This window comes from Puma concolor, chromosome C2 (genome assembly GCF_028749965.1).
Source record: "Puma concolor isolate L17-30 chromosome C2, mPumCon1.1.hap2, whole genome shotgun sequence".
In the NCBI taxonomy this organism is placed as follows: Eukaryota; Metazoa; Chordata; class Mammalia; order Carnivora; family Felidae; genus Puma; species Puma concolor.
Window position 1 is genome coordinate 72,070,823 of NC_141675.1, and position 23,781 is coordinate 72,094,603.

Consider the following 23,781-nt stretch of genomic DNA (forward strand, 5'->3'; position numbering starts at 1 on the left):
AAGGGGGTCGGCCCGCAGAACCCCGGCTTGAGTGGCCAGCCGCAGGGTCGCATCTCCCCCGGTGTCTCCACAAGTCTGCGACATCGGGGCGCGCGCGCGTGTTTAAACTTGGGAGGTTCCAGCAGTTTGCAAGCGTGGACGGAAGGTTTCCGCAAAGTCCCTTGGAGGGTAAAGCGAGCCGAGAGAGGTACCACTGCCTGGAGGAGTGGCGGCCACTCCCGACGCAGCCTCCCGGTTCCGTGCTCAGCAGCCTCACACCTTTCCGTAATTTCTGCCTGTTGACTGGGTTCTCCAGAGTTACCCATGGGAACACCTGTAACTTACAGATGCTTTTCTTGGGCAGGCTGTAGTGTGGTGGAAAGATTGACACGGGTCTGGGAGTTACGCAGACCCGGCTTGTACTTTCAGCCCCACCATGTATTGAGCGCTTTAGCCTTGGGCAAGTTACTTAACTTTTCTCAACTTCGGGCTCATTTTGGGAAAGATAATTCCTGCCCAGTGGTGTGGTTGTGAAGATTCAGTGAGATGATGCTATACGTGGCTCCGCAACGTGTGGTCCATGATCATCAGAGTCAGCATCACCTGCAAGCTTTTTAGAAATGCAGACTCTCAAGCTCCAGTCTACATATACTGAATCAGAGCTTCCATTCTTGCTAGACAGGTAGAGGAAGCACTGATGTAGATGATTCTGGTTTGTGTTGTGTTTGAGGAGTTTCCAGAACAAGGAGACAGATTTGAAGTGTTGCTTTTGTTACTGTGTCTAGTAAGGATGGATACTGTTTCTGAAGAGGATGGCATTTTACAGGTAGGGGATAGAAATTGGGTTTTCAAAGTTCTTAGGAGTTTTTGGAGTGTAGCTAGAGTCTCTTTGAAGTAATATGCTGACCCTCAGCCCCTTCTTTCCCGTTTATGTTCTTGGTTTTGGTTTCTCACATGTGAGCGTCCGTAGTTTCCCATTTTTTACTTTGGAGAAAGCCTAGTGGATCTTCATGATTTTCCTCTTCCTCATCTGAAGATGCAGTCCTGGATCTTTGTGCCTTTGCCTTACGGAGGCTGTTGACTCTATTCTGACCTTTAGGTTCACTGATCCAAGAACTTAGAGGCTGTCTGGGAGTATTTCCTTTGAAGGCATTGTTTAATATGACTGAGGCAGAAATGGATATTAATGATACCAGCAGCAAACATTTATTGAGTGCATACTGTGTACTAAGAACTGTTCCCAGAGACTTTTCATGTGTTGCATTTAATACATGCATTAGTCCAATCTATAACAACCATATAGGGGATGGTAATGCTGTCCCTGTATTACGGAATAAGAAAGTAATATGGAAAAGATGAACTGGCCAAGAGTTATCGAACTTCCTAAGAAATGGGGAACAAGAATCTCTGGGTTGAAGAAGATGGCATTTCAGTAAAACCCTTTCCTATTTTAAAAATAAAAAGTTTTTTGGTTGTTTCTCCATAAGTCATTTTTCAGTTGTATAGCCACAGCATATTCATGTATGGTTTAGGTATTCAGAATAAACGTCCTTTTTCTCATTTGCTTAGGAGGGGAATATGTCATAAAGCCTATTCCACATACAAAATATTTAAAACTTACAAAAATAAGTGTATGATTTTGTGTTTGTGCTACCACTGTATGGTCAGTATTTATATTGGGTGACATTTTCCAAAGGGTGTATTGTGAGAAGAAACCAAACTTCTTCTCTCCTAGGTTTTGTATAATTAACTTAAGAAGCTGTACTGTTAACTGACTTGCTTATTGAAAAGATCTTTGAAGTTTAAATTTTAAAATTTATGGCTGTCTTATTCTAATAATGATTTCTGACTAGATCTGACATTGATCTTTAGCGTTAGATATAATGCATAATTTACCCAGATTTCTATACTTTCTAACTGGTTTCAGGACCTACCCATTGTTCCTGTGACTATCTCTCATGGTGCTCCTTTACTTCAAACTCTGCATTATAAAAATAAACAGGCCATCTTTGATAAATTGTTTCATCATTCCTGCACTCCTGACCCCCAGATCTCTAACCTTAAAATTTTCTCAAAATCTCCATCCCCATGAGTTGGTGTACCCTGTCCAAACACACAAACAAAAATGATCTTCCCACTTTCTCCCAAAGTTATTAGCTTCAGTATTATCTTGGAATGTTTTAAGACCAGGTTAGAAAATTGCCACCATTGTTTCATGTTTTCCCAGAAAAACCACCACACCTTTAAACTTGGAAGCCATTTACTCCAGAAAAGCATCAATATCTTCAGAAAAGTGAAAACTGTGTTTTTAGTAGCAAAGGGATCCAACTCTTGAGGACTTTCATCCATTAGAAATTGTATCCTGGTTTTTAAATATCCAGACCTCTGTGGTTATGGTTTAAGTCTCCTATGTCCCTTTGCCATTCTATTTTGTGTTCATTGGTTCTAGTTGTTAACAACACGAGGTACAGGAGATAGACCTATACCTTTGAAAAAGGAAAAAAAAAGCAGATGCAAAATTCTAAGCTTCAGGAGTCTTACATTAAAATTCTGTGTCTAGTTTGCCTCTCATTAAGATAGGAACATAATTGATTTATTAGATTTTTATTTTTTTATTTGTTTTTTAATGTTTAGTTTTGAGAAGAGAGAGACCGTGTGAGCTGGGGAGGGGCAGAGAGAGAGGGGGAGACACAGAATCTGAAACAGACTCCAGCTCTGAGCTGTCAGATAGAGCCCGATGCAGGGCCTGAACTCATGAACCGTGAGTTCATGACCTGAGCCAAAGTGGGTGCTCAACCGACTGAGCCACCCAGGTACCCCTAGATTTTCATTTCATAAAAAAATTGACCAGGTAGGTATAGCTTCTGTCTCCAAGAAGCTCAGTCTTACAGGTGAGGCAGTCAAATAAATAGACACTGCATTTTATTTACTTCAGTTGTACATTCCCTCCTCCCCATATTTAAAGAGCTGAAGTTGGAATATTTCTTTTTGAAGTTTTTCTATTTTACATATTTAATTTTTTTAAATTTTAATTCAAGTATAATTAATATGGAATATTTCTTTAAAAAATTTTTTTTTAATGTTTGTTTATTTTTGAGAGACAGAGCATGAGCAGGGGAGGGGCAGAGAGACTGGGAGACCCAGAATCCGAGACAGGTTCCAGGCTCCTAGCTGTCAGCACAGAGCCAGACGCAGGGCTGGAACCCACACAATGTGAGATCATGACCTGATCCGAAGTCCGCAGTTAACCGACTGAGCCACCCAGGCACCCCGACATGGAATATTTCTTGATGGTGTGGCAGAGTTTAATTGGCAGCATGCTTTTTTTCTTGGTGCATGAAGAGATTTTATCATTTATAAAATTTTATATTGATGAGAAAGGGTAATTCAACAAAGTGTGTTCGGTAATGACGATATGTCGAAGGTAGAAAGGTAGAACAGAGAAGACAGTTACTAACTCGTTGTTGGGGAGTCAGAGGACTTTATAAGAGAGGTTGTAGGGATGATGGAAGAAGAGAAGGACAGCATATGCAAAAATTAGCTGAGTGAGAGTATGTGGTTTGTTTAGGAGACAACATTATCCAGTCATACTAGTGTGTAAAGTGGGAAATGAGATTACTGCCAGATTTTGCTAGGTCTTGAATATCAACTGGGTGAAATGACTTGAATTTTATTTTGTAGATGATGGGAAACCACCAGATGATTCTCTTTTCGTTGAAGGATTTATGTACCAATATGTTGAATTGTAATTTTGAAAGATCACAGTGCAGTAGTTTGTAAGGTGGATGGAAAAAATGAAGAGATGGGAAATACAATACTTACAGGGAATTGTAGTAATTCCCTGTTGAGATAAGAGCTTGACTCAAGACAGGGGCAGTGGTAGTAAAGAGGAAGGGAATTGAGAAATATTTAGCAGAATGTTTGGCGGAACTTGGTGAGGGGTATGAAAATATGAAGGAATTCGCAATTCGTAGTTTTTTGTCTCTGCTGATTAGGCCACTAACTGTGATAGCACTGCTAAGATTAGGTTAAGTAGGATGGGGAAAGGAAGACAGTGCTTCAGATATGTTGAATATGAGGTAACCATGGGACATCAGGAGGAATCAATGTTGTACACTAAGAAGTTTGTCATATGGCCTTTTTGCTCTCTGAGTAGCATCATGGCGGTCATCAAGAGCAAGTGCCTTATGAAAGGTGGCAGAAAGGGAGTCAAGAAGAAAGTGGTTGATCTGTTTTGTTTTTCTTTTTCTTTTAAAAAAATTTTTAAAATGTTTTTATTTATTTTTGAGACAGAGAGAGACAGAGCATGAGCAGGGGAGGGGCAGAGAGAGAGGGAGACACAGAATCCAAAGCAGGCTCCAGGCTCCGAACTGTCAGCACAGAGCCTGGCGCTGGGCTCAAACTCATGGACTGTGAGATCATGACCTGAGCTGCAGTCAGACGCTCCTGATCTGTTTTCTAAGAAAAATTGGTATGATGTAAAAGCACCACCTGTGTTCAGTATGAGAAATATTGGAAAAACATTAGTCACAAGAACTCAAGGAATCAAAATTGTATCTGATTGCCTAAGGGTCATATTTTTGAAGTGAGCCTTCTGCAGAGTGATGAAGTTGGCATTTAGAAAATTTAAGCTAATACTGAGGATGTTCAGGGCAAAAACTGCCTGACTAATTTCCATGCCATGGATTTTACCCATGACAAAATGTGCTTCATGGTCAAAAAAACGGCAAACCATGGTTGAAACTCCTGTTGAGCTCAAGGTTGCCGATGGTTATTTGCTTCATTTAGTTTGTGTTGGTTTTACCGAAACAGGCAACAATCCAATTCGGAAGACCTCTTATGCTCAGTACCAACAGGTCCACCAAATCCAGAAAATGATGATGGAGATTATGACCTGAGGTGTGCAGACAAATGACTTGAAAGAAGTGGTAAATAAATTGATTCCAGACACCATCAGAAAAGATCTAAACAAGGTTTGCTGATCTATTTTTCCACTCTATGATGTCTTTGTTAGAAAAGTAAAAATGCTGAAGAAGCCCAAGTTTGAATTGGGAGCTCATGGAGCTTCATGGTGAAGGTAGTAATTCACTTTTCTTTTAAAAGGAAAAGCTACTGAAAATGAGACCAGTGCTAAAGTTTTTGTTTGTTTTTTAAAAATTTTTTTTAATGTTTGTTTATTTTTGAGAGAAAGAGAGGGGAAGGGACAGAGAGAGAATGAGAGAGAGAGAGAGAGAGAGAGAGAGAGAGAGAATCTAAAGCAGGCTCCAGGCTCTGAGATATGAGCACAGCCCGACATGGAGCTCAAACTCCCGAACCATAAGGTCATGACCTGAGCTGAAGTCAGACACTTAACCAAGTGAGCCATCCAGGCACCCCTAGAGACCATTGCTAAAGTTGAACGAGCTAATGGATATGAGCCATCAGTCCAAGAATCTCTTAAAATCCAGACATTTAATGGTAACAAATAAAAAATCTTATTTGTGATGGTTTTTTAAAAAAGTTTGAGACATGGATCTAGATAAAGGTGAGGGCTTGAGAGAAAGATTTGGCTTGAAATTATTAGTAGAAGTTGAGGTAGAAGTTGATGCCATAGGAGTGGAGCAGATTACCTACGGGAGGGTAAATTAAGGGAGGGGTTCCAGTGTGGGGCCCAAGGAATCCACAGGTAGAATTATGTTTTGGTATAATTGGCTTCTTTTATAATCTACTTTAGAACATTCTAAGAAGGGAGTCCTAAATTTCCTAATGTATCTGTATTAGTTTTCCAGAGCTGCTGTAACAAAGTACCACAGACTGGGTAGCTTAAATAACAGAAACTAATTTTCTCACAGTTCTGGAGTCAAGAAGTCTGATATCAAGGTGCTGGCAGGGTTGTTTTCCTCGGAGGTTTTTCTCCTTGGTTTGGAATGGCCATCCTCCCCCTGTGTCTTCACATGGTCTTCCCTCTGTACATATCTGTGTCTAAATTTCCTCTTTTTATAAGGACACCAGTCATATTGGGTTAGGGCATATCCTAATGATCTCATTTTAATTTAATCACCTCTTTAAAGACCTTATCTCCAAATACAGTCATATTTTAAGGTACTAGGGGTGAAGACTTCAGTGTACGGATTTTAGGGGGAAACACTTCAGCCCAGAGCTTTGCGAAAGGGGTCCATGATACAGAAAAGGTTAAGAGCCTTGATCCTTGAGAATGAGAGTTGAATATTTTGGTTAACCTGGCAATTCATTTAGTTAAGGTATTTTTTTACCCAACATTGTAATTAGTCAGTGTTAAAGTTTATTAATTTATAGTCATTTGTTAACTTTACTGTTTGTATTTGAGTATACGTGCTATGGTGAAAACAAATGCAGTGTTCTGCTTTTAACGACCCCTATTTTCAGACAAAATAATTTGGATCAGAGAATTGTATCGAGAATGGGAAGTATAATAAATGAAGAAACTTCTTTTCAAATTAGGAATAAAAATAGGTGGCTCTTTATTTAAATAAAAATGAGATTATTATTCTGTAAAGATACCATCTCTTCACTATGAATATCTGTGTAATCATTGGTTTTTCTTTATTTTAAAACTCAATTTTTAGTACTTCAAATATACTAATAATGAAACATATATGTAAGTTTGTATGTGATAGATGTAATATTTCACCATATTTGCCTGAGATATTTTAAGAAATAGAATGTTATTCATATAGAGTTCCCTTTTCTCCCTCCTTATAGGTAACCACAGAACCGAAGTTGGGTATGCAGCATTACCAGGCCCCATGCATATTTTTAATACTAAGTGTGTGTGTATCCATAATGAATTAAATAGTATCGCAATGTGTATGTATGTATAGTAACTAGCCTTTTATCTTTCTTTCTTTCTCTTTCCTTCCTTCCTTCCTTCCTTCCTTCCTTCCTTCCTTCCTTCCTTCCTTCCTTCCTTCCTTCCTTTCTTTCTTTCTTTCTTTCTTTCTTTCTTTCTTTCTTTCTTTCTTTTTATTTTGAGAAAGAGAGAGAGAAAAACCCAAGCAGCCTCCGCACGGTCATCACACGGCCCACCATGGGCCTCGAACTCACAAACTGTGAGATCATGACCAGAGCCAAACATTTAACCTTCTGAGCTACCCAGGCGCCCATAGTAGCTAGCTTTTCAAACTAGTCATTTTTTTTTTTTTTTTAGATTTATCCATATTGATATGTAAATCTAGATCATTCATTTTAACTGCTGTACAGTATTTCATGGTATGAATAATTTATAGTTTATCTATTTCCCTACTGAGAGGCCATTAGATTATTTTTATCTTTTCCTGTGACAAGTAGTGTGGTGATAATAATGATAATGGCAACTCCCACTTATTGTGATTATTATGTGCTGTTCCTGTTGTAAGTGCTTATGTGCATTAAAGCATTTAACACATTTATTTATTATAACATCCTATGTGTTAGAAACTATTATGCACGTTTACATACGAGAAAACTGAGGCAGAGAGGTTAGAAATCACCGAAGGTCACATAGCTAATGAACATTCTTAAACGTGTTTCCTTGTGATGTGTGTGAGAGAGTTTCTGTAGAGAAAATAAAAAGTGTAATTTCTGTGTGTGTACATTTTCTTTGTGTGTGTGTGTGTATGTCTGAATTCTCTATTTTTTTGGCTTATATGTCCGCTGATCTACATCATAGTATGTCAGTAACATAGTGTTTTGATTACTATAACTTTAAGTCTATAAATAAGGTACTGTGAGTTTCCCACTTTTGTTCTTCCTTTTTAAAATAATTTATTTTTTATTTTTTAATTTTTTAAAAATATATTTTTTTATATTTGAGAGAGAGACAGAGACAGAGAGAAAGAGCAAGCAGGGGAGGTGCAGAGAGATAAAGACAGAATCCGAAGCAGGCTCGAGGCTCTGAGCTGTCAGCACAGAGCCCAATGCGGGGCTCAAACTCATAAACCACAAGGTCATGACCTGAGCCAAAGTCAAATGCCCAACGAACTGAGCCACCCAGGCGCCCGTATTTATTTTTAAATTTATATCCAAGTTTGTTAGCATATGGTACAACAGTGATTTCAGGAATAGATTCCTTAATGCCTCTTAGCCCTTCCTGCCTCCCACAACCCCTCCAGCAACCCTCTGTTCTCTATATTTAAGAGTCTCATGTTTTGTCCCGCTCCCTGTTTTTATATTATTTTTGTTTTCCTTCCCTTATGTTCATTTGTTTCGTATCTTAAAATCCTCATATGAGTAAAGTTATATGATATTTGTCTTTCTCCAGCTGATTAATTTCACTTAGCATAATACCCTCTAGTTCCATCCACGTAGTTGCAAATAGCAAGATTTCATTCTTTTTGATTGCCAAGTAATACTCCAGTGTGTGTGTGTGTGTGTGTGTGTGTGTGTGTGTGTGTGTACATACATATATATACCATATACCACATTTTCTTTATTCATTCATCTGTTGATGGACATTTGGGCTCTTTCCATACTTTGGCTATTGTCAATAGTGCTGCCATAAACGTTGGGGTGCATGTGGCCCTTCAAAACAGCATACCTGTATCCTTTGGATAAATACCGTATCCTTTGGATAAATTGCTGGGTCGTAGGATAGTTCTATTTTTAATTTTTTGAGTAACTTCCATACTGTTTTCCAGAGTGGCTACACTAGTTTGCATTACCATGTTTATGAACATTTTCAACTTTAGTGTGTATGACTAAATTGAGCGTTAGGGTTGTATCAATTTATAGCTTTTATTAGTAAATGTGTAGGAGCTCCTCTTTCCCTATGTCTTTGACAGTACTTTGTCTTATCAGATGGATTTTGCCAATTTAATGGAGATAAATAATAGCTCTTTATTATTTTTAATGATTGAAAAAAATGAAAAATTAGTGCCTGGAAAACCCAAGTGTTTTGTTTTTGGACGATTGCTGTTTTGGGGGAAATATTTTCAAAGTATAATTAGAGGCTTTTCTCTGAATTTGAATGTGAAAAAAAATCAGCTTTCTTTGCAGCATTAAACTTTACTACAAATCTTTGAAACGTGCAAACTTTGATAACTTTTTACTTGGCCTATGTAATTATGTTTTAAACTCTTACTCTTCAGGGTTCCTCTTTTTTTGGGGGTTTTGCTAAGTTTCTATCCTAATTGCATGGAATATAATTTCTATTAACATGAAAAAATGGCAACTAAGTGTACTGGATATCTTCCATTTGCCTCTCCACTTTCCACCATTTCCACCCTCTTTGTGCCCTTGAAGAGTGACCCTTACTGACTGTCTCAGTGGGTCTGTTAACCTGTGGTTTGGCCAGTGGTAGGGCAACCATGTTTCCTGCCTTATGCCTCTTGTTCTTGTATAACTATGAATAGGGAACCCTTTTTGCATTCAGAAGTGGCCCAGTTTGGGTGAGAAATTGTAAGATTACCCTAGCCAGTAGAGAGGAGGAAGAGAGAGGTTGACATATTTATTAGTCTGATTCCTTCCCCTCAGGGTTAGCCATGGCTTACTGCATCCCTCGACTGAAGGTCACGGCTCCTATCAGGTAGCCCTCCCAACACAACTCTCTCCAGGTTCTGCTAACCATTCTTTTTCCGTGTTTCTTCAGTTCTAAGGGTGGCAACAGATCTGTTATTAGTGCTAGGGTAGCATACTATCCCTTTTGGTTTTCCTGTGTTGTGCCTATATCTTTATAAATAGTCCCTTTAAATTTTTTTTTTTTTTTTCAACATTTATTTATTTTTTTGGGACAGAGAGAGAGCATGAACGGGGGAGGGGCAGAGAGAGAGGGAGACACAGAATCGGAAACAGGCTCCAGGCTCTGAGCCATCAGCCCAGAGCCTGACGCGGGGCTCGAACTCACGGACCGCGAGATCGTGACCTGGCTGAAGTCGGACGCTTAACCGACTGCGCCACCCAGGCGCCCCTAAATAGTCCCTTTAATAAGTAAACTCTTGCAAATTACCCAGTGTTAGTGTACCATCTCTTTTCTGATTGAGCCTCTACTGATATACAAGGTATGACTTGTTATATTTTAACTGAATGAATCTTTATTTTAAGGTGTATTTATTTTTTTTTATTTATTTTTTTTTTTAATTTTTTTTTTCAACGTTTATTTATTTTTGGGACAGAGAGAGACAGAGCATGAACGGGGGAGGGGCAGAGAGAGAGGGAGACACAGAATCGGAAACAGGCTCCAGGCTCCGAGCCATCAGCCCAGAGCCCGACGCGGGGCTCGAACTCACGGACCGCGAGATCATGACCTGGCTGAAGTCGGAGGCTTAACCGACTGCGCCACCCAGGCGCCCCTTAAGGTGTATTTAAAACTAAGTTCAGGGGCACCTGGGTGGCACAGTCGGTTAAGCGTCCGACTTCAGCCAGGTCACGATCTCGCGGTCCGGGAGTTCGAGCCCCGCGTCGGGCTCTGGGCTGATGGCTCGGAGCCTGGAGCCTGTTTCCGATTCTGTGTCTCCCTCTCTCTCTGCCCCTCCCCCGTTCATGCTCTGTCTCTCTCTGTCCCAAAAATAAATAAACGTTGAACACAGCTTCCTTTCTCTAAAAAAAAAAAAAAAAAAAACTAAGTTCAAGCTTATAATAATAAGAATGTAATACCTGTTTTAATTTTTAATAGAACTTTTTTACATTCTCATATTAACCACATTAAGTACTCTTTTTTATTAAAAATTTTTTAATGTTTGTTTATTTTTAAGAGAGAGAGAGCACACGAGTGGGGTAGGGGCAGAGAGAGAAGGAGACAGAATCCAAAGCAGGCTCCAGGCTCTGAGCTGTCAGCACAGAGCCCGACACGGGGCTCAAACCCATGTACTGTGAGATCATGACCTGAGCCAAAGTCGGACGCTCAAACGACTGAGCCACCCAGGTGCCCCAGCACATTAAGTACTCTTAATTTTCATATGAGACCTGTAAGTTGTTAATGTTAATTGTCCTTTGTTTTTTCAGATGAGGTTGGAGCTCTTGTTTTTGACATTGGATCCTATACTGTGAGAGCTGGTTATGCTGGTGAGGACTGTCCCAAGGTAAGTGTAGCGTTAGTTAATTGGATATGAAAGGATCATTTATTTGAGTAGAATTAAATTCATGCAGAAATTCTCACTCAATTATGGTAAAAGATTTTAGTTGGGAAAAAATGACTACTTGATAAAGCAGGTAAAACTTGTATTATGTTTTTGACTCTTCCAGGTGGATTTCCCCACAGCTATTGGTATGGTGGTAGAAAGAGATGATGGAAGCACACTGATGGAAATAGATGGTGATAAAGGCAAACAAGGCGGCCCCACCTATTACATAGATACTAATGCCCTGCGCGTTCCCAGGGAGAATACGGAGGCCATTTCACCACTAAAAAATGGGATGGGTATGATGTTTGCTTGTATGGATTTGATTTATAGAGTATATATGGTACATTTTAGACATAAGACAATGGCTTCTTATAAGTCAGGTATTTTGTTTTTAATTCCACAAATTGATGTTCCAGGCACTGAGAATACAAAGATGCATCAAACATGTTCCTCTTCCTCAAGAAACTCATAGGGAGGTAGATGTAGATATCCAAATATGTAGGATAAATGTTGTGTTTGATAAGCAGTGGGATTGGAGAGGAGAGGTATTTAACTCCCATCATTGGGGATCAGTGGTGGTTTTCATAAAGGAGGTAACTTTTGCACTGAATCTTGACGAATAAATAAGGATTAGCCTGACTAACAAGGCTTGGTAAAGGAGAGCAGCCAGCATGTGTGAAGAGGTGGAGCTGTGGAAGCGGCTTACATGTTTATTAGAAAGATCATCAATTAAGTATGGCTATTAACAGTGGGGTGCATTAGCATCAGTTGCAGGAGTGGTGGACAGAGAGCAATCATCATAGGGCTTGTAAACCATGCCAGGGGTGTATTAAGCTGGCAACTGAAAGATAACCCCAAAGGAATTTTTTTTTAATTAAAAAATTAAAAAAAAAATTTTTTTTCTAATTTGAGAGAGAGAGTGCGATGCAGGGAGAGAGGGGTGGAGAGAGAGAGAGAGAGAGACTGACTGACTGACTCATAAGCAGGCTCCATGCTCAGTGTGGAGCCCGATGTGGGGCTCAATCCCATGATCCTGGGATCATGGCTTGAGCCAAAATCAAGAGTTGGCTGCTCAACCAACTGAGCCACCCAGCCATCCCAACCCTAAAGGAATTTAAACAGTTGGGTGTTTGCCAGCTGGAGAGATTATTCTAAGAGCAGTACATAGGCTAGATTGGGGAGAGATACTGGAGATAGGAGGATCAGTTAGGGAGGTGAGAATTCAGATGAGAAATGAAGAGGGTTTAAATTTTATCACTGATGGCCGAGATCTTGAGATGACTTTGAGCGATATCAAAGAGGTGAAAGGAGAATAATTGAGTTTCCTAGATTTTTGACTGGGGTAATTGAATAGAGGGTACCACACATTGAAGTAGGAATAGAATGGGAAGGAACAAGTTTTACGGTCTTCAAAGGCAAATGTATTGGTAATATCTGCGGTCTCTGTTAGGTTCATTTATTCATTAGAAGGACTCACAGGACTCAGCATATAGTTGTACTCATGGCTAAGGTTTATTACACTGAGAGGATACAAAGCAAAATTGACAAAGGAAAAGAAAGGTATGGAGTGAAGTCCAGAGGAATCTAGGGCAAACTTCGCAGGGTCTTCTCACAGTGGAGTCATATGGGATGTACTTAATTCCTCCAGCGATGAGTTGTGACAACGTGTATGTTGTCTACCAGGGGAGCTCATTAGAGACCATTTTTACTGGGGGAGGTCATGTAGGTACCACGTGTCTAGAATTTACTAAAATTCAAGACTCCCAGAGGGAAAGAAGGTGTTCAGCACAAACCACATTGTACAAACAGTTTAGGTGCAGTGAACTACTGTTATCATTTAGGGAAAGTTTTATATCACTGTAGGGAACTGGTTATCAGTCAAGTTCTCAGATGGCAGCAAAAGGTCAGCCTTATAAGCAGGCCTTTTTCTGTACAGCAAGTAAATGAGTTTGTTTTTGAGTTCAAAGTATTTGAATATAGGTGCTGTTCTATTCAGCAGGTGAGAAGATTTTAAGACATGGAGTTGCATTATTTAGCCAGAAAGAGTGTGGAATATGAGAAAAAGGTTGAGGATGGGTTTCCATGTGAAAGCCTGTTCTCTGTTTAACCAAAGAGAAGAAAGGGTGCCCATGAAGGAGAATGAGAAAGAACAGTTAGGGATATAGAATATTCAGAAGGCCAAGAGAAGAAAAAGTTTTGGAAGCATAGAAGTCCAGTGATTCTTATTGTTCTCAGCTGTGACATTGAGAGTTACACTAAGAAGGGAAGAGAAAAGTTAGAATGACTAACGCAGTTCATTGACACCCGCCCCCCCCACCCCCTCCCCCAAAGCCTCATAGGACTGTGGGAGTATGTTGTACAAGTAATGACATTTCTTCTTTGGATTGTGGCAGAACTGGTTTGCAAACTTTTGAGCAGTCAGTAGTGTCAGATAATGTAAAGAGGTCAAGCTATATTACAAGTGAAGTTTCCACTGGATTTGTCTGTTAGAAGGTCATATCAAGGGGCGCCTTGGCAGCTCATTCAGTTGAGTGTCTGGCTTCAGCTCAGGTCACGATCTCATGGTTAGTGGGTTCGAGCACCGTGTCGGGCTTTGTGCTGACAGCTCGGAGCCTGGAGCCTGCTTCGGATTCTGTGTCGCCCTCTCTCTCTGCCCCTCCCCCACTCATGCTCTGTCTTTCAAAAATAAATAAAAATGTTAAAAAAAAAAAACATTAAAAAAAAAGGTCATAGCGAAATGCAAGCACTTTCAATGGAATGTTTAAGTGGAAGCCAAATTGAAGGCATGTTATATTCTCTGAGGGTTTATATCTATATCTGTATCTATATTTATATCTTTTAATCTTTTTTCAGGTAGACTGTAAACTTTCTAAATATCAGGTTTAGATCCTGCCATTCTTTTGTATTTCCTCTTACCATTCGAATTGTATACTGTGCCTCTAGTAAGTACTTAGTGAATAATATTTATTTGGTATTTTAGGTCTATTAGATGCACTGATTACATTTAGGACAGGTCTTAGGGGTTGTGATACTGTTGGGGTTGGATGAACAAAAAAGAGGTTCCATATTTTATAGAAGACAAAGATGATGTTTATATAAAGTGCTATCTTATGAAATAAATCTGTAAAATAAATAGGTTCTATATTTTAAAGTATTCTAAAACATAGAAACAGTCTCTTAAAAGATTCTGTATTCATCTTCAACTAAGCGTTGTTTTGAAGGTATTAATCTTATATTGTAGTTGAAGATTGGGATAGTTTCCAGGCTATTTTGGATCATACCTACAAAATGCATGTCAAGTCAGAAGCCAGCCTGCATCCTGTTCTCATGTCAGAAGCACCGGTAAGACAAAGACTTTCTTTTCTGAATTTCTCTAGTTGTTGTTGTTGTTGTTGTTGTTGTTTTTAACTGATTTGAAGAATGTTTTCCTTTTCTTTAAAAAGGCATAGAAGTTCATGTTTTGAATTTTGAAAATTAGGGGAAGGGGGATTAATTTTTATATACTATTAAAGTTTTTACGGGGCGCCTGGGTGGCTCAGTCGGTTGAGTGGCCGACTTCGGCTCAGGTCATGATCTCGCGGTCCGTGAGTTCGAGCCCCGCGTTGGGCTCTGTGCTGACAACTCAGAGCCTGGAGCCTATTTCAGATTCTGTGTCTCCCTCTCTCTTTCTGACCCTCCCCCGTTCATGCTCTGTCTCTCTGTCTCAAAAATAAATAAATGTTTAAAAAAAAAAATAAAGTTTTTATTATTTTAATAATTAAAATATTCAAAGAACAATAACAAAGCACCCTAAATGGGGTTCGGTTATTTATTTTTTCCAGGGATTTATTTAACATTTGAATTCCTTGGGCCACTTCCCATTTGGGTGTATGAATTGTCCCTTGTGCCCCAAAGGCAGAGTGTATCCACTTTTATATTCTCCTCTCCAGGAGAGGAGTCAAATATGGAACTAGGGCTAGAAATTACTAGATCGAGGTCTCTTGTGAAATACATTTGGTACAGAGTCCACAAAGAGCCCAGAAGGCTAGCATAATGATTATAAATTATCAATATTTTGTTACTGTTTTTAACCTCTAGTTTCCTTTATGAGTAGCAGCTCTTAAATAGGAGAATTTGGTGGTTTAAAATGACTGGATTGACTCTTAAGATTTAATAATACTTTATAAGAATCCTGATTTTGGTACTGTGGAAAGTCTGTAACCTGTAAAATTCCTAGCAACATTTTTACTTTTTATTAAATAATAAATTTTAAATTATATTTATTAAATTTATTTACAAATAAATATAACTATACACAATTTTCTATGGTATTTTCTATGGTTATTTTCTATGGTATTCTGTTTTTAATGTTTATATTTTTTTAATATAGTGCTGTATTGAATCTTGAGATAAATCAACATTTTAGTTTTTAAACAGTAAATAACTTACATTTCTTTTTCCCTCTTCTCAAGTGGAATACTAGAGCAAAGAGAGAGAAACTGACAGAGTTAATGTTTGAACACTACAACATCCCTGCATTCTTCCTTTGCAAAACTGCAGTTTTGACAGCGTATCCTTGAAAGAGTAACATTCAGCTTTTCTTTAGAAGTAAATGTGGTGGGGCATGTTTTGTTTTCCAAAACCAAAAAAGTTATGAGAAGAGTGGAATTATTTTACTTTTTTTTTTTTAAATCTCTTTAGGGTCAGTCTTAATAGGAAACAGTGGATTCTCATATCTGTCTTTTGCATTCATTCTGTACTGTATCACACATGACATGGTCTCTGGAAAACTCCCCTATACATTCATGAGAGAGTGACCGTGAAAAAGGCAAATAACATCTTAGTATTACTTTAAAAATTCTTTTGGCTTCTCAAACATTATTGGCCTCAGGACCCTCAGGACTCCTTTACACTTTAACAAATTACTGAGGACTCCAAAAAGATTTTCTTTATGTTGGTTATATCTGTCAGTATTACTGTGAGAAATGAAAACTAAGAATTGGCTTAACATTTATTTATTCACTTAATAATGACAAAAAAACCTCCTTAAGGTTAACACAAATAACATTTTAATGAAAAAGATAATTATATTTTCCAAAACAAAAATATTAGAAGAGTAGTATTGTTTTATCTGACTTCATTGATAGCTGGTTTCTTATATCTGCCAACCTCAGGCTCTGTTCTCTTGACAAGTTAAGCTAGTAAGGAAGGTTTTCTGCTGTCCAAGCTGCATACTGTTGGAGAATGCATTTATCTAAAAATGTAGCAAAATCACAGAACTCTTAGGTGCTGCTCTGATTTTCAAGAATAGATTACTCTCTGGGCACCTGGGTGGCTCAGTCTGTGAAGTGTCCGCCTTTGGCTCAGGTCATGATCTCATGGTTCATGAGTTCAAGCTCCTTGTCGGGCTCTGTGCTGACAGTGCGGAGCCTGGAGCCTGCTTCAGATTCTGTGTTTCTCTCTCTCTCTGCCCCTCCTCCATTCGTGCTCTCTTTCTTTCTCAAAAATGAATAAACATTTAAAAAATTAAAAAAAAAAAAAAAAAAAGAGTGGATTACTCTCTGTTCTCCATGTTTTTGTTGGTCCCCCTGAAGTCCTGCTCCTGAATAGTATAGCAGTCAGTCAGAGATTTGGGTACCTTTTATACTCTGATTTTGCTTTTCACCCATTCTGTGGTTCTCTGGCTTCTAGGATTTCTACCTTAAGTGTCCAGCTTTTCTTTCAGCCCTGAAGTCCTTTACTGCTCCCTCAAGGTGGTAAAATTGCAGTTTTCCACCACTGCTTTCCCAAGCCATAGCCATGGAGCTGGGGAGCATTTTTAGCTATAAACTTCTTACCCCTTCCATTTGCAGTTTTATGAGAATAAATTTTGGGTAAATTTTGACTGCTTTTGAACACTTCCCAGAATCTTAAAATGATCATTTAAGATAATTTGTCTAGATTTTATGATTGTTATTTATAGGAAGGTCCACATACCTTCATGCCACTTTTTAGTGTGTTATCACTGTATCTGACATTGTACTTACAGAGCATAAAATTAATGTTTTGTATATAGTTGGCCAGAGGTCAATAAAGTACCAGTAATAGCAAAGATAACTCACCAACCTGTCTTTCTGGCCATCGATTTCATGGATTCTGATCATCCTTACCCATTGCTTGCTTTTCTGCTTTTTTTTAGCCCTTCATCTCTCTTGACATGCTCTTTCTGGTTTCAATTATCCATTTTCTTGGCTTCAGATCCCAGTTACACACTAACAAATTCCAAATCTGTATCTGTTCTGTGTCCCAGACCTTTCTTGTTCGCTGCAGGCCCACAATCAGCTGCCCTAGTAGAACTTTTTCTGTTCTTTGTTTAAGCACTTGAAACTCAGTATGTCTAAAATGGAATTAATCTCTCCCCTCGAATTTATTCCTCCTTCTTCTGTGTAGTTGCCCAGACCAGAAATCTTTCTCTTTAACCCTTCAAATTTAGTCCTTCATCAAGACCGATTTTTCTTCTCCCCACTACCTCTCAGATCCATTTATTTCTCTCCATTGCCACTGCATTACGTGCAAGCTCTTTCCGGGATTACTGCAACCCTTCCTCCTCTCTTCCCTGTTCTTCCCACTGCCATGCTAATGATCTTTGTTAATTGCCAAGCTGCTTTAAGCCAGAATCATCGTCCACATTCTTTCAGGCTCTGCCGAACTACTTACACTTCCCTGACCTCAGCATACCCTTGCTTCCTGGTCTTCCCACATATTCTTGTGTTCCCTGTCTTCTCCCTAGCTTACTTGGATTTCCCCAGGATTGGTTAGGTGGCCTCTCCTGTATACCCCTGGGGCACCCTGAGCTGTTATTTTCACAGCTTTCCTGATCTGTACTAAACAGGATATCCTTCAGGGCAGAGTCAGTTTGGGGTCACTTTTTTGTGCCTTCTGTGCACAGGAATGCCAGTGCCAGACAGACTACCCTCCCTTATTAAGCACCAGACTTGTCACTAGGCACATAATGCGCAGTAAATATTTGGTGACCAAGTGCATGGCCCTGCTCCTGATACTGGCTTATGTTACTCACGTGGTATGGGCCTTCTGCAGCTCAGAGCTGTGGAAGATGGGATCTGCCAATATTTGCTGACTGTTGAATCCACCTGGAATAGCTTTCCCATTGACTTGTGGGAACTGCCACTCAGCTGCCAAACTGCTGAGATGGTTTTTCTTTAATCCTATGTGGAGAATGGTTTTAGTTCCTAGCGCAAATGCCATAGCCCCCCACTGTTTTTACCCACTTTCTGTTGATTTTGTTCATTGCTTCTTAATTTGTTTTAAGTCCTTTACTCTGGCTCCAGAGAGTTTGAATGATTGTGCTAATTTTGGCCAGTTTAACAGATGTCTCTCTGGGATAAAAGTTCTCTTTAACTTCCTCTCACCATCATTTCGGAAGTCCTGCCTGTGTTATTTGTCTTTAAGCCAGAGTTTCTTCACACCAATATTTATCCCTAGATTAACACATTTTAAGCCATAATACACATTTAAAAATGCCTTAATGAAATTTTCCCTTTATAATAAACATTATTTTGGAACCTTGATACTTTCTTTTCCTTAATGCTTTATACTAGATTTGCTAATGGTCGTTCCACGGGTCTTATTTTGGACAGTGGAGCCACTCATACCACTGCAATTCCAGTCCATGATGGCTATGTCCTTCAGCAAGGTAATGTTTTTAACTAGGGTACACGAGTTAAACAGGAGATGATGTTAGCTGTCATGACAACGTAGACAATGAAATAGAGCAGTGAATTGGACTATCAAGTCATATCAGTTTCCAAATAGTATCTCTTTTTTTAGGAGTTTTAAAAAACCTTTAGTATATAACGCATGTTTAAAACTGATGCAAGGCTTCATTCATGCTTAGAGAGATAGTTCAGTTGATTCTACTTGAAAAGATTATTCATATATAAATACACAGAAGAAATTTGTCCCAGGGAGTTTAGTTTTAATGCTGTCTTAGCCTCGTTTAATCTGTTTTCATAGGCATCGTGAAATCCCCTCTTGCTGGAGACTTTATTACTATGCAATGCAGAGAACTCTTCCAAGAAATGAATATAGAACTGATTCCTCCATATATGATTGCATCAAAAGTAGGTGATGCTTGAATTTTTATTTTGGAATTTATCTCCAGCTCCCCAGCCCCATGTCATGAACTCTCTTAACCTAGTACATGCTCTTGGTACTCAGGAAGCTGTTCGTGAAGGATCTCCAGCAAACTGGAAAAGAAAAGAGAAGTTGCCACAGGTTACAAGGTCTTGGCACAACTACATGTGTAATGTAAGTACCCTTATTTTCTTTACAGGAGTATTACAGGCTCTAAGTTGTGTGTGTGTGTGTGTGTGTGTGTGTGTGTGTGTGTGTGTGTGTGTTTTTAATCTATTTTGAGAGAGAGAGAGAGCAAGCGAGCGTGTGAGGAAGGGAGGGGCAGAGAAAGAGGGAGAGAGAATCCCAAGCAGGCTCTGCACTGTCAAGCGCAGAGCCCAATGAGGGGCTTGAGGGCATGAACTGTGAGATCATGACCTGAGCTGAAATCAAGAGTCAGATGCTTAACTGACTGAGCCACCCAGGCACCACCTAGGCTGTAAGTTTTTGAATAGAATGTGAGCACTTCATACTTTTAATGATATTTTGCAAACAAAATTATTATTTTGAGAAGAAAGAGTTGTTTTTGTGTTTGTCAAACTAATTATCTCAACAAACTAGTATATATTCATTTGGATTACTCTGATGAGACCTGGAAGGAACTTTGGTTTTGGAGTAAAAACAAGCATTATGTTATTCTGTACCTTTTTTTGTCTAAGAAAATGGTTTTAGTCTATAGAGATCTGGTAGTATGGCTCAGTTATGTTTGCTTTAACATCAGTCAGCCATATAAAAAAAGTGTCCTTATTCATAGCAAGGAGACAGTAAGAGTTTCTTTTACTAAAAAATTCCTCTCTGAACATATACCTTACTGATGGGAGGACAGGTGAGTAAAACCTCTCACACTACAGATGTACATTCATTTCTAATAGTAAAAGGATTTGAAAGTCATAATTTACTATGTGAGGGATATACCCTATCTCACATTTTTTTGCACCTAAGATAAAGATTTTTTGTGGGTGTTCAGTAGAAGGAAAAATTGTGAAGTTGACTAACAGTTTGGCCTAGCTATTAGACAGGATTTTTCTTTAGCAGCCCAGAGGTCACATGTATTTCACAGCAGAATTTTTAATTGTTTTAAACTATGTGCAGTCATTAAAAGTTACATATGATGCCATGTATGTGCACATGTATATACATTCAGAAAATGAAATCTTGCCTTTAAGTCTAGGCTTATTTTTAAGGAAAAAACAATGTTCTGAAACCAGTTTTGTAATGCAGGACTGTGGTAGGTATGGGGGTTTCAGATTGTTTTTATCTCATCAGTGTTCCATAATTGTTGTAATTTAAACATGATATAATTTAGCTTCTAGTTCAAATGCTTAAAATTGGGTTTCTTGATACTCAAGAGTCCTTGCTAGGTAGATTTATAGCCTTGAAATGACATAGCCATCCAGGAATGTGATCCGGTTTCATTAAGAAAAGTATTTTATAATTTTTTTTTAACGTTTATTTTTTTTGGGACAGAGAGAGACAGAGCTTGAACGGGGGAGGGGCAGAGAGAGAGGGAGACACAGAATCGGAAACAGGCTCCAGGCTCTGAGCCATCAGCCCAGAGCCTGACGCGGGGCTCGAACTCACGGACCGCGAGATCGTGACCTGGCTGAAGTCGGACGCTTAACCGACTGCGCCACCCAGGCGCCCCTAAGAAAAGTATTTTAAATACAATGTTACAAAATTATAGGGGTGCCTGGGTGGCTCAGTTGGTTGAGCAACTGACTTCGGCTCAGGTCATGATCTTGTGGTCTGTGAGTTCGAGCCCCACGTCGGGCTCTATGCTGACAGCTCGGCCTGGAGCCTGCTTCGGATTCTGTGTCTCCCTCTCTCTCTGCCCCTTCCCTGCTCATGCTCTGTCTGTCTCTGTCTCAAAAACAAATAAAAACATTAAAAAAAAAAAAAAAACAGCTCTACAATGTTACAAAAGTATAGATTGCCTGTTTCTAACCTGTTTCTTAAAATTTTTTTTTTTTTTTTATCCATAGTGTGTTATCCAGGATTTTCAAGCTTCAGTACTTCAAGTATCAGATTCAACCTATGATGAACAGTATGTCTTCTTGTCTACAAGACTTAAAATAGCTCGTTGAAACTTTCATACTAATCTTCTAAACACCAAATACTTATAAATGAGGAAAGAAATTGATTCGTTTTGTTAAAAATTGTGGAGTATGCTTAACTGGTCTAAACGTAAAAAGTTAAGAAATATTGATTAACATAAAAGAAAGATTCTCACTCTGCTTTCTTACAAGTTGATAATTTCTTAGTTTATAATTTTGAAGAATTTTTTTGGTCTTTTGTTTAATGTTGTTTAATATGTTTTCAGAGTAGCTGCACAGATGCCAACTGTTCATTATGAATTCCCCAACGGGTACAACTGTGACTTTGGAGCAGAGCGGTTAAAGATTCCTGAAGGGTTGTTTGACCCTTCCAACGTAAAGGTGTGAGCACTATTTCATAATCAGCTTGGCTTTTCCTGTGTGTGTGCACATCTTGTGTAATTATATAAAACCTACATAAGACCGACTCTAGAGATTTTTGGGTGTGCTGTGTTTGAAGTTCTTCTGTGTGACTACTCATTTTCATTTTGTTGTAGGGATTATCAGGAAATACAATGCTGGGAGTCAGTCACGTTGTCACTACAAGCGTTGGAATGTGTGATATTGACATCAGACCAGTAAGTGTCAGCCTCCTGTTTACGGTATAAAGGTATCTTTTAGGGTAATGAAATGCCCCTGAATCCTTATTTAAGTTGGCAACTTTGGCCATTCACTTTGAAGTCCATTTTAGAATGTGTAAAAATATGAAGTATTAGAAAAGGAAAAATGTAAAACTTTAGAGCTACGGTGTCCAGTGTACTAGCTACCAGCCACATGTGGCAATTCAAATTAAAAGAAGTAAAAATTTAAAATTCCGTTCTTCATTTGCACTAGCCACATTATAAATGCAACCAATGGCTACTGTATGACATGCAGATAGGGAACATTTCTGTCATCACAGGAAGTTCTTTTGGACAGTGCTGTTCTAGAGAGTTCCTAAAATGTGACAAGCCAAAATATATATTATTGATTTTTTTTTCTATGTAGCAGTTTTGCTGTTTTTATTGTTTAGGAAGGTATGGGTTTAAATTATGTAACTTTTACATGGAGTTTAGATGATCTTCTTACCCTTCGTAATTTTTGTGTTTTGCCAGCTTTTAAATACTAACTCCATATTATACACATATTAATTATTAGATTGATTATATGTTATTTAAACCCTAGATTCAGTTTGTAGCCAACATATGTTGCCTTGGTATTGTTGGAGTTGATTCATTTGCTTAGAGCATAGTACTGATAGCTAGGGGTGTATAAAAACCATGTTGTTTCAAAAAAGACTTTTGGATGACTATGCAAAATGTTTGTTTCAACTAGCCACCTAGCAGGCACTTGCTGCTTCTAAGATGATAGGGAGTAAGTATGGAGTAAGTATAAGTGTGTAATAGATAACTTTGTTTTTAGTGCGATTTCTCCTCTCGTTAACTAATGTTAATTGCAGAGGAGATGCTTGTTTTCCATTTTTCTTTCAAAAGTTAGATGACTTAGACATCTGGAATACATTTTTAAAATATGAACTTAGCCACTAAAAAAGCATACAGGCTGACATGTATATTGACTAACAGGAATTCAGTAAGAACTTAAAAAAAAAAAAGGCTGACATTTAGCTTTCTGATCCATACATGTAAATTACAGATAAATATACTCATAAGTAGATTGATTTATTTTTTTTTAGGGAGGTATCAGCATGTGGATTTTGAAAAAGTTCCCCATGTGGTTCTGATGCCTAATACCCTGCAAAAAAGAAAGGTCACAGTCATTTTGGCTAGGGATGTTATCAGATTATGCATTATCCATCATAATCATTAAATAATCTCATTGTCTAATTTTAAATACTGCCAACTTCTACATGAGCTTTCTAATATGAAGCCAATATAAAACATACCTCTAAATATTGGCAGCTATCTGCCAAAAAATTATGCTTGGGTTTTAGAATAATTGCTTTAAGTTAGTGGTTCTTAAACTTTAATGCACATTAGAATCATCTTGAGTTTTAAACAAACTAACAAAACCTTGATCTGGGCTCCATCCCCAGATTTTTATTTAATTGCCCCCAGGCATTTGACGTTTTATAAATCCCATAAATGAGTTGAATGTGCAGCCAAGACTGAGAGCCACTGGATTAAGCTACTAGGTCTGTATAGAAGTAAAAATATTAAAAAAGAAAGGGTAAACTGTAGAGGAAGACAGTTTTAGTTGTAGTTGTGATTAAAACTTGGAAACATTTGGAACTAATTTGTTTCTGTTTTTTATCTTAGGGTCTCTATGGCAGTGTTATAGTGGCTGGAGGAAACACGCTAATACAGAGCTTTACTGACAGGTTGAATAGAGAGCTCTCTCAGAAAACTCCCCCGGTAAGTTGTTTGCTCTTTAGTGGTATTCTTCAGTCACAGGTATCCTCATCGCTGGTGTAGTCTTATAGATAAGGTTTGTTTTTCAGTAGTCGATTGATATTCTGTGTGTGCTTGATACAGTGTTACTTAGATAAAGTTAATATCCCTTGTTAA

At 38.6% G+C, this 23,781-nt stretch overlaps 1 protein-coding gene and 1 pseudogene across 2 annotated transcripts in view; both read left to right on the top strand.

The window, feature by feature from the left end:
• ACTL6A (actin like 6A) overlaps nt 1–23,781 on the top strand; it is a 30,146-nt gene that overhangs the window by 478 nt on the left and 5,887 nt on the right. The window contains exons 1-12 of one of the 2 annotated variants that reach the window (XM_025914121.2): nt 4,812–4,952; nt 10,915–10,991; nt 11,155–11,329; nt 14,275–14,375; nt 15,485–15,582; nt 18,611–18,705; nt 19,026–19,132; nt 19,230–19,319; nt 21,167–21,228; nt 21,505–21,619; nt 21,775–21,855; nt 23,533–23,628. In XM_025914121.2, coding sequence (XP_025769906.1) covers nt 11,179–11,329; nt 14,275–14,375; nt 15,485–15,582; nt 18,611–18,705; nt 19,026–19,132; nt 19,230–19,319; nt 21,167–21,228; nt 21,505–21,619; nt 21,775–21,855; nt 23,533–23,628 — 996 coding nt within the window. In that variant the 5' untranslated portion in view covers nt 4,812–4,952; nt 10,915–10,991; nt 11,155–11,178. Of the gene's footprint in view, nt 1–4,811; nt 4,953–10,914; nt 10,992–11,154; nt 11,330–14,274; nt 14,376–15,484; nt 15,583–18,610; nt 18,706–19,025; nt 19,133–19,229; nt 19,320–21,166; nt 21,229–21,504; nt 21,620–21,774; nt 21,856–23,532; nt 23,629–23,781 lie in introns of those variants that run through there. The other variant, XM_086674777.1, reaches the window with a different exon arrangement.
• Nucleotides 770–4,961, top strand: LOC112849936 (small ribosomal subunit protein eS1 pseudogene; annotated as a pseudogene).